Source organism: Manacus candei, unplaced genomic scaffold (assembly GCF_025592945.1).
Source record: "Manacus candei isolate 608988 ecotype Guabito, Panama unplaced genomic scaffold, ASM2559294v1 h1tg000014l, whole genome shotgun sequence".
Classification (NCBI taxonomy): Eukaryota; Metazoa; Chordata; class Aves; order Passeriformes; family Pipridae; genus Manacus; species Manacus candei.
In genome coordinates, this window is record NW_026138062.1 from 78,385,910 (window position 1) to 78,396,656 (window position 10,747).

The window sequence follows — 10,747 nt, forward strand, 5'->3', positions numbered from 1 at the left end:
TGAGCTGCACTCTCAGGCTCCCAGGGACCCCAGGCTGGTAAATACGGAGTTTATTTTAAGATTTGCTACATACTCCAGAGCCAAAATGAGACAGTTCTGTGGCTACCATGCTTCAGGTCTTCATGCTTAATTCCTACACCTTAATATTCCCCCTCCTTCTCCTCTCTGAAGGAACTCTTGGCTGCAGGATTCACTTGTCCACTCAGTGAGAGAGACACAGCAGTCCAACCACAAAACATGGATGAAAAGAGACAGCACTCTCTGTGCTTTGGGGGCACAGACCCTCACACGGCCTGTGCAGAGTCAGAGCTGGAACTATTTGGGATTTAGTGATTTTCTTGGGATCATCAACTTTGAAGTCCCAATCTCAGCTCTCTGTTCATGGATGTTAAGGAGCATCTAGGTCCCCATTGGAGTTTGGCACAGGATTCTCTAATAAATGCACAAATATCTGACAGCTTTTAGCCAAAGGATTGGATCCTGGAGCTGTAACTGTTACAGCAACAGTTCTGGGCATCAGAGAGCAGCAAACACACGTCCTTTCAGGACAGCAAACCTCTGTTGCAAACGCAGCAGAAGACTTTCGTCCACAGCCAGAAAAACCTAAGCAAAGGTCAAATTCAGCAGTCCCAGGGGCTGCAGTGGCAAGGCCTGTGATGCAGCTTCACACAGCCCAGGATCCTTCCATCCTCTCACCTGGATCAGCATCAAATCTTTCGGCACCATCGCGGTGCCGGGAAAAACAAACCCGAGGCTGCTCAGGGGCCAGGGGAGCACCTCCTCTGCAGGGGCTGCTGTTGCCACGTGCTGGGCGGCTCCAGGGGAGGCTCTGGGCGCAGGGGAGCCAGTGGTCACCTGTCCCTGCGCTGCAGGATGGTCACACAGCCGTGGTAGCTGGTGCAGCGCTGCAGCGGCGGCTGCGACTCCACCAGCCCCGTCGCCGGGTCGAACGTGAACGCCTTGTCCGTGCCCTCCCCGGTCTCGTCCCGGCCACCCAGGATGTAGATCTTCCCTCCACACACTGTCAGGCCACAGCTCTCCTGGAAAGCATGAGGAAAGCAGAGAATCAGGCCTCCAGCTCCAGGCAGCTGAGCAGGGCGTTGAGTCGCTGCCCTGCCCGGCAGGAAGGGTGACAGATGTCTGGCTCTGGAGGGGCTGCACTCTCACTGTTTCTGTCAGAGTTTAGGCACTGGAAATGCCTCCAGCCGGTGATGGGGCTGTTGCTGTCTCTGGCAGTCCCTCAGGAACACCGAGGGCACAGGGAGCCAGGCCGTGCCTCCCTGGGTAAGCCACTTGTAAAGGTGCTTTCCTGGCGTTTTAATTCAGATCACAAGCTGTGTCCCACCATTCCTCCTCCCTGTGCCACAGCTCACACTGCAGCACGGCTGTGAGTGCAGGACTGTGGTGGCAATAAAGCAGGATACACAACCACCACCACAGAGCAGAGCAGAGCAGTGTAACCCTCCCACTGAGACAGATAACGTGGAGAACGGTCCCCAACACCAATACTTTCTCCCTAGAGATCCACTCCTCTGGCATTAATAGGTGGTGTAGACTCAGCTTCCCAGGAAAAACTTGGGTTTGCTGTGGGAGAGCTCCTGCAAGCAGTGTGGACACTGACAGTAGGACATGTGCTTGATTTGCTCTGCACGGGTCACGTCCACATGCTCAGAGCCAAACCCACAATGCGTTTGCCTTGCCTTCAACCCCAGCAAAGCACAGATGGCCACAATTCTAGAGAGAGAGAAGACCCAGAACTTCTTTCCTAAAGCTCTTCCTTACCAGAGGCCCAGGGAGGGCAGCCACTTCTCTCCAGCTGTCTTTCCTGGGATCGTAGCTGAAGATCTTGCTGAGGAGCCCACCCACAACATAAATGATGTTGTCCAAGCAGACAGCACTGATGCACCTCTGGTAAAACGGGGTGGGAGACAAGAGTGTCCACTTGTCATCCTCTGGATCGTAACACTGGACCTGGGAGGGGAGACACAGCTGTAGGAACATGGATTCCCCACATCCCCCTGCTTGGGGGAAGCTGCTCTTCACTAGAAATAAAAGTGCATGGGGACAGAAACACGGGTGGGAGCTCCAACCCCCGGAGGGGTGAGCAAAGCCACGAGGGGTTCTGGCATTCCCTCTTGCGCTCCAGTGTCCCAGACAAACTACAAGCCCCAGGGTGTCTGTGCTTAACCCAGACAGCATTTGGAGATGGAGTTCAGAAGTACTGACAGCTCTTCCTGCAGCTCAGGAGATCAGAAGCATCGTGTCTGCCTTGCAGATGCACAGCCAGGCACGAGGAGTGTGTTGCTGCTGAGGGGAACGCCCATGGTGTGGAAGGTTTGTTCCAGTGACACCCCAGGGCTGACCAGGCTCTACAGAAAGCACATCTAATATACTGTTACCTCCTGCCACCTTCCCTCTCTGGTGCCCAAGTCTCACTGGCTTCTATTTCACTGCATGACTTCTCATCTTATTGTAACAGAGCTTCCATCCGTCTTCAACAACAACAACAACAAAAAAAGGCACCCTTGTAGCTCAGGGACAACCCCGTTTCCCTCCAGGTTCCCTGCCAAACCTTGTTTTTCAGGTCTCTGCCCATCCCTGATGGCCCAGCAATACCTTGTCTGTGTTGGAGGTGTCGTCCACAGCCCCTCCCAGCACGTAGAGCCTGTTGAGGCAGGAGACCACGGCGGCCGAGCTCACGGCCTGGGGCAGCGGGGCCAGGCTGGACCAGCTGTTGGAGAAGGTGTCGTAGCACTCCACGCTGGAGAGGCGGTAAAAGCCATCGAAGCCCCCCACGGCATAGATCTGCCACAAAAGGAGCACAGCAAGGGGATCAGGAACTCCTGGAGGCTACCCTGTCACGGGGTGTGTGAGGGGAGGGGAGGACTTGGCCAGAGTGACACAGAGCCACAGTAACACCTCTGAAGGTCCCTCCTCACACAAACCATGCCATGAAACAGCCCACACTGCACAGCTTTCACCCAAAGACTTAACACAGCTGCCTGCAGAGGTGTGGCACTGTCCCACAGTGGATCTTACTGACACAACTTCATTTGGGGCTGTTTCTGAAACAGTGACATCCAAACCATCTCTAAATGAGTCACAGAATGCCACAATGGCTTGGGTTCGAATGGATATTAAAGATCATCCAGTCCCATCCCCTTCCACGGGCAAGGACACTTCCCCTATCCCAGATTGCTCCAACCTGGCCTTGGACACTTCCAGAGATGGGGCAGCACCATCTTCTCTGGGCAACCTGTGCCAGGGCCTCCCCACCCTCATGATGACCCTGAATACAAACACTGACAGTTCCTCACTGTCCAGGGCAGCAGGAGAAGTGGGGACAGTGCTTCACGTGGCTCCTTCCCAAATCCAGGCCGTTGCTCACCTTGCCCTGGAGCGTTGCCATCTTGTGCCTCCACCGGCCCTTCTGCAGACAGGCCACCTTGATCCAGACGTTCAGCTGGGAGCTCAGCACCCAGACATCGCTGCTGCTGATGTGTCCTCCTGGAAAACAGAGGGACGGAGGGCTGGTGCGATCCCAAGGACAGCTCCATCACCTCCCTGCACCACAGCACTGCACGGCTCCCCCATGCAATGGAGCAGCCACGGCCAGAACATGGTTGTGGGGTTATGGCCATGTAAACCCAGCTTCTCAAGGCAGGTTTTGCCTGGAGTTCAAGGCCCTGTTACACTGTTCCATCCCTCTCATAGAACTCATCTGACAGTCACTGTATTTCAACTGAGGGACAGGCAGGGACTCGGATGTTTTAGGAAACCCCTTCTGACAGCACCCACCAAAACCAGCTCATTCCACAGCTGGACACTCTTGACAGATGCCCATCAGAAGGGAAGGGGTTTTTAACACTGCCATCCTCCCCCCTCAAAGGTGAAACTATTCCTTGGGACAGAAAAATCCAAACCACCCAAGGACAACCTTCACCAAGAAGTGATTTTGCTCTGAAGCTGGGACACACGTGAAGGATTCCTGGTGAACAGACCTAAGGAGTGCCTGTCCAAGCAGAGTTTGTGCTGTTCTTTGTCCCCAGGAAGGGACCACCTGGCCCAGGCCCTCTCACCTGAGATGTACACGTCGTTCTTCAGTGTGCAGGCAGCGAACTCTGACTTGGTGTACCCGGGCACGCTGGAGAGGGCTGTCCACTGCCTGCTCTTGGGGTGGTACAGGTCTGTGAAGGGCAGCTTCAGGAGGCCCTTCTTGTCACAGCCCCCAATGACCACGATGACCTCTGCCAGCTCCATGAACCTGCACCAGGAAGGGCAGGGGTGAGTCCTGGGCCAGGCCACTCCTTTCCAGCATCCCTCCCATCCTATTTGGGACATCCTAGGGAAGGCAAAGCCCTCTGCTGCTTCAGCTACTGATCTGCTGGGCAAATCATTTCACCCCTGCACCATCAGATCAGAGGCACGCCCCAGCTCGGGTGGGAAAAGCTCCAGAGTGCACAGGGAAGGGAAGTGGGAATGACCTCTACAAGCCCACAGTGACACTGGCTCCTGCCACTCCCCCTCCCCCTTCCAGCACAGTCAGACCCAATAATCCTCAGGAGTGTGCAAAGCCACTCCTGGCAGCCTGCCTGGGGCGAGCTTTCTGCCTGGAGAGAGAAGTGCTTCCAGGAAATCTCTCTCCCTTTCCAGCCCTAATAGCAGCGAGCAGACGAGACAGACGGCAGGGGAAGGCAAGTCCTGCCAAGTAGGAGGTGGTGAGAAAAGAACCTCTCTGCGAGAAGGGAGGGGACAGGAAGGAGGAGGATGAAAGAGGATTTGAAAGGCTTGGTCCAATCCTCAGCTCCTCCATGCTTTGTGCAGGCTGAGACAATTCCCTACAGACCAAAGCTGCCTGGGCCAGCATCTCTTTATCTTCTGGTTGTTCATCAGTAAATCAATGGAAAGAAAAAAACATCATAATTTGAACATGCCTAGGTGGGTACCAGGGCAGTACCTGCTTTTCCCCTCTGGATACTAATTCCTGACCCTGCAGCAATGCCTTTGAGTTAAGCACCGTGCTGATGGCCAGCAGGACTGAGACTGCTCCAAGCCTTCCTGTTAACAGTCTGGAGAAGGTGAAGGAGAGATCCAAAGAGGTGAAAGGAGACCAGTGGCAGAGCTGGGAATGGAAAACAGGTCTCAACCCAGCGCTCTACCCTTCGAGGGAAGCAGATGGAAATAAAGAGCTTAAAACACCCCTTCCTGCCCTTAGTCTGGACACCTCCCTGGATGGGATCATTGGACACCGCTGTGATTAGAGCACAATGCAAACAAAAAGCATCACATGCATTAAATTCCACAGGAATCCTTTAAAGCAGGCAAACGACTCCAATGCTTCATTTCAGGAGCAAGGAGGCCAAAAGCAAGGTAATAGGTGGGGGGAAAAGGAAAAAAGAAAAAAAACAACCCAAGAACCATGAACTACAGGAATCATCGAACTGTGAGATCCATCAGCTTTGGGTCCATGCTGGCCATGGAAGCTGGGGCTGTTTTACCTCCGGGGCCTGGAGCGCAGGGAGCTGACCTCGTTCCCCAGGATGTAGCACTTGCGGGCCTCGTGCAGGAGGGGAATGCACTCCTTGGAGTCCTGGATGAGCCCATCCATCTCCACCTTCTCCAGGAAGTAGGTGGGGCTGAGCAGGGGCAGGCGCACGTGCTCCAGGAGCTCCCTCAGGGCCCCCTTCCTGGCGGGCACGTCGTGCCGCACCCAGCGCATCACCGCCTCGAACACCACCTCCTCCCTGGGCACCACCAGCTGCTCGTCAGACAGGTACCCCACCAGCTCCTTCACCCCCATCTCCAGGAACTCCTCGTGGCACGACACCTCCACAAAACACTCCAGCAGGAACCTCCTGCTCTTCTCAGTCAGGGACGCGATGGAGAAGGAGTCGGCGAACTTCATGATGCCCAGGCAGTTGCACGGGTGCAGCTGGCCCTCCAGGAAGGTGACACAGGCATCCCTGAGCTTGGAGATCTGCAGCAGGTCAGACAGCTCCAAGATACCCTCAACGTTGTCCTCCTGGATGATGATGTTCCCCCCGTACATGTAATCCAGGAGGAGAGACATGGTGGAGGCAGAGATCTTCTGGATGTTGATGATGTCCTGGTGGCCTTCCTTGAGTTCACCACCAAACATGGCCCTGAAGTAGGTGCTGTTGGCTGACAGGGTGGCACGGTGGCAGGGGAATTCCTGCCCGTCGATCAGCAGCACCACGTCGGTGAAGGTGCCGCTGTGCCGGTAGGAGTTGAGGGTCTGCAGGATTTGCTCGGCGTGGCAGGACCCACTGCACAGCTTCATGTGCACCTTGTCCTTGCCTGGGTCTCGGGGCATGTTTTCCAGGCTGCTTGTCCTGAAACTGGATTCCTCCTTCATCACTCGGTGCATCCTGCTTGGGAAACAGGGCAGGAGACAGGAGATCAGCACACTGTTCAACCAGGGAAACAGGGCAGGATATGGGAGATCAGCACCCTGTTGAATGAGGGAAACAGGGACAGGAGATCAGCACACTGTTCAACAAGGGAAGCAGGAGCAGGAGATCAGCACACTGTTCAACAAGGGAAGCAGGAGCAGGAGATCAGCACACTATTCAAAGAGGGAAGCAGGGACAGGAGATGAGTACACTGTTCAACCAGGGAAGCAGGGACAGGAGATCAGCACACTGTTCAAACATCTGCCTGCAATGCTCAACATCATCATAGTTCTGCACCTTCCTCAGTGCCAGGAGGAAGTACAAAATCCAGCCAAAATCTAGTCAGACCCTGTCCCCTCACCCCCACACAACTCCTCCTCAGTAGTCAACAGTTCCTCCAAACCACAGCACAGCGAAGGGCACTGGGATATTCCCAATCCAGCCCCATCCTTGCAGGCAAACTGCTGCTTTTAGGAGAAGTTCCTTCTAAGGCTGCTGCCTTGCCCAACCTGTGCAGTGCTGCCACCTCAAGACCCTTTCCTTTCTTTCTGGTGTCTCCCAGCTCTAACTGCTCTCCCCATCCTCTCAGGTGCCCCACAGTACAGCCCAGCTGAGAGCAGTGCAGTATTTTGACTTTGAGCCATCCTGTTTCCCCACACTGCAGGCAGAAGTGCAGAGGTAAGGCTGTGGTTCTGAGATTTGCCAAAGGTAGCTACGACATGACCTGCCCAAAACCAGGGGAGATGCTACCTCTGACATCCCTTTCTGCTTGATGTGGTCTCCAGATGACTTTTAATATTTCCTAAAGGACTTCATGAAGTGATTGCAGTGAAGCACGGCAGACTGCTCTCACTCAAGCTCCAAGAGTTCACAGCTCACACTGATGGCACAAGCAGCAGGACCCAGCCCTGAGCCAGAGTGGAGCTCCTGCTCACAGCTTCTCCCACAGTCAGGCACGTTTTACGTTGCTTTTCTGAGGCTCTGTGACAGCAAAGAGCCCATCTGGGGGGGCTCAGGCTCTGCTCTTAGTCCCTCCCCCCAGTCAGGCCCCGGAGGATCACACCACAAGCCTCTGGCAGGAGCACAAGTCCCCACCAGGGTGACAAGTTACCAGAAAATCAGTGGCTTTGTGGTGTCCACACACTCCCTGCAGGAGGGCAGGGAGCACATCCTCGGAGGGGGATTACCTTGAATTTATTTTGAGTTAAAATCCCCTGTCTTAGCCCTAGTCCTTTATCTGTTCATACACCTGCATCTCCTGGGCAGCCACATGTGCCCGTGGACTACTAAGTGCTCAGGTCCCCTCCTCCAGAGGACACCTCCCGGCTGCCCCTGCAGCGGGGGTGTGGGACAACCAACCCCAGCCCTGAGGATCTTCACCCTACCAGCCCGAGAAAGCATCCCTGTATCCCTTGTGCCTTCAGAAACCCCCCGGCAGTGGGAAAACACCTTTGCCGGTGCCCCCAGGGAGCTCCAGAGACCTGAAGAGCAGCGAAGCAGCACGACGAGCCCTATCTGAACAGCTCAGAACCCCCCGAGACTGGGTGAGGGCTCCAAACCCCCCGACGGGTGCTCGGGGCCGCGATTAGTCAGTTCAGAGGGATTTGGGGAAGTTCCACCAAGGGCAGCTCCCCGGAGGTGCCTTTGCCGAGAGCTCGGCACACTCCGCGTCCCGCTGACACACGCGGTCCCTGCCGAGCAGGGAAAATCGATGGGTATCCCCACGCTTCTCCCTGAGCCACACACATTTCCCAGCCATCAGGGGCATGCATGGGGAAGGGACAGCTCAGGCGGAGCTCCTTAGAGAGACACACCGCTCTCCGCTCGCAAAGAATCCAAATGCCCTTCCCCAGCCCACATCCTCGCTGTCTACCCACGAGACAAGTGCTGCCAACTCCAAAGAGGAGTGTGCTTGCCCCACTGCCCTCCCCGGGTCACCCTCTGCGTCCAATTCCCACGCAGTAGCAAATGCTGCTTTCGGGAGTTTTTTAGCAAGCCAGAAAGAAGTCCAACGTTAAAAAGCCCAACGTTACCTGACCCAAGTTGTGCTCTCCAGGTGGGACCCAGCGCAGAATCAATTCCCTCTCGGAGATCCCCCATCCACGCTGGAGCCCTGCAGGGAGACGGGTCCCCTCGGCAAAGCTCGGCCCTCCCGCAGAAACGCGGGGGGAAGCACAAAAGCATCCCCTTTATCCTCCCTGGCGGGGAGGTGGGGGAGAAATCCGCTTTTGTTCCTCCTGAATGACATGCCAGGGAGCTGCTACAGGGCATGAGCCGCGCAGCTGTCAGCGACAGCCAGGGAGGAGCCGGCACACGGGGAAAAGCCAGCCCAGCTCGGGGAAAATACGGCACCCAGGGCAGCTTAGGAGGGCCGAGCCATCTGGAGAGCAAACCGGGGTCCAGGTGGAACGATTCATTTCACGGAGATTCCGCCTTGCTGCAAACGCCACTAAAGCCGATAAATAAAACGCGGCTGAAAGGAAGAGCAGAGAGACTGGTGGAGCGGGACCGGGTCAGGGAGGAGCTGCATCCCCTTCATTAACGGGTGATAATTAGGTAATTATGGGCCCGAGGATGGCGAGGACAGAAGGGGAGCTTTGCCCCGTGTGGCTTTCGCACCCTCCCCTCTAACTCGATCCTAGTTGGGTGGATTTTTAAATGCTTCGTGGCAGGGATCAAAGCAGCCCTGGGGAAGCTCCACTGAGTTCCCCCTTGTGCCCAAGATTGTCATACAGCCCAGCCTTCCCTCCCCTGCCCGGCATCGCTTTGAACAACCTGTATTATTCTACACTGGACAAAAGAGAAATATTAATAAACCCGTCCCCTGGGTGTGGTTATCCCGGTGAAGCTGCCTTTCCGTGTTTCCTGGCCGGGTCCTTCCCGCCCCTCTCCCATCGCTGGGATGCAGGGCACAAGCTGGCACCCTGCTTGCTCCCAGCGTTTGCATACGAATCCCGGGCAACCTGGAAGGGACTGTGGTTTCCCAGCCAGCACAGAGGGCTCTGAGGGTTGTGGGATTTGCTCTCAGGATCTCTCACCCCCATGGACTCGGCCCTACCAGGCTGCACTGCCCAGGGCTGGGTGGAGCACGGGGATGGCAGCTGGAGATGACCAGGAGCAGGTCATTGGGACAACGGGAAAAGCCCTCTAAGGTCACAGAGTCCACCTTGTCATGGAGAGAGTCAGGACAACCTCCTTTCCCCCTCAGCCATTCAGCAGATAGGAAGGGCTGTCACCAGCCTCCAGGAGAAGAGACAAAGCACGAGAGCCAAGAAGAGGAGTAAGGGCAGAGACATAACTAGGACAGAAACAGGGCCCAGAAGGAAGAGAGGGAGAAAATTAAGAGCCTTAAGGGGGGGGGGGAACCCATCTTGGTTTCCTATTTCACATATGGTCAGTACTCACATGGAACTCGAGACTCACTCAGGAGGTTCAGCCAAGAGGTTGTTGCACTGAGAGTGCAGGAGAAGAGGCACCAGCCTTCAGCCTCATGCTGCTGCTGCTGCTCCCACCATGGCTGGGCTTTTCCAGCTGAGGCTGGGCTTCCAAAGCTCCCAAGCATCCCAGCACATTAAGGCTGTGGAGATCCTTCTTGTGGCAGCTGTGTGAGCCTTGGCTGTGGCCACATCAGCACCCCTTCCCAGACCCCAGCTCTGGCAAATTTAAAGGACTGGAAAGGTTCCCAGACACCACAAGAACCACCCCAGCTGAACCACTAAGCTCCTATTAAAGAGGGTAGTTTTAGAGAGAGAGGGAAAAAAAAAAAGTGTTCAATAGTACAATGTTGGCTGTCCCAAGGCCTTTGGGCTTTGGGCCAGCAACAAACCCTCAGCTCCTTTATTTGAGTGACAGACACACAAATGAGACAGGACTCTCATTTCTCCCCTTTCTACTCTCTCCTATCTTTCCCTAGGGTACAGCAAGGACAGCCCCCAGCCAGGGATTATCCAACACTGTGGATATCAGGAGCTCTATCCCTTTCCCTAGGGCAGTTTGTACATGGAACACTCAATTATATCCCCAAAGCCATGGCACAGGACTGACTACCCATCACCAAGCAGGGAGACAGGGCTGTGTTTGCTTTAATCCCTTTCAAAATCACTTAAGTGTAGTTCGTGTCCAACAGCCAAAATTGAATTTGTGGGACACGGTGGCTTGTGTAGTCTCTGCCAGTGAATGATCATTTGGCACTTTCCTTACCTTTGCAAAGTGTGCACTCTTATACAAAACTCATCAAGGTTCTCACATTTTACACTGTTCTAAGTTGTTGTGTTTAATTCTGTCATTATCCTAGTACAATTACATCAACATCCTAGGATGTTATTTATCTCATA

General features: G+C 55.0%; 1 protein-coding gene across 1 annotated transcript; it reads right to left on the reverse strand.

Annotated features, from left to right (window-relative positions):
- Window positions 1-772: 772 nt before the first annotated feature.
- Window positions 773-9,834, reverse strand: KLHL35 (kelch like family member 35). Its single transcript, XM_051779885.1, has 7 exons — window positions 9,819-9,834; window positions 5,499-6,472; window positions 4,080-4,264; window positions 3,389-3,507; window positions 2,617-2,805; window positions 1,783-1,971; window positions 773-1,040 (listed from the first exon to the last, which is right to left on the reverse strand). The coding sequence occupies exons 2-7, from the start codon at window positions 6,386-6,388 to the stop codon at window positions 852-854; spliced, it is 1,761 nt and encodes a 586-aa protein (XP_051635845.1). The 5' UTR covers window positions 6,389-6,472; window positions 9,819-9,834; the 3' UTR covers window positions 773-851.
- Between the last annotated feature and the right edge of the window lie 913 nt (window positions 9,835-10,747).

Coding starts and splice junctions, on each gene's coding strand:
- KLHL35 (XM_051779885.1), bottom strand. CDS start 6,388: ATGCACCGAGTGATGAAGGAGGAATCCAGTTTCAGGACAAGCAGCCTG. Junction 4,265..5,498: donor CTGCGCTCCAGGCCCCGGAG/GTAAAACAGCCC, acceptor TTCCTGGTGCAG/GTTCATGGAGCTGGCAGAGG. Junction 3,508..4,079: donor GAACGACGTGTACATCTCAG/GTGAGAGGGCCT, acceptor TCTGTTTTCCAG/GAGGACACATCAGCAGCAGC.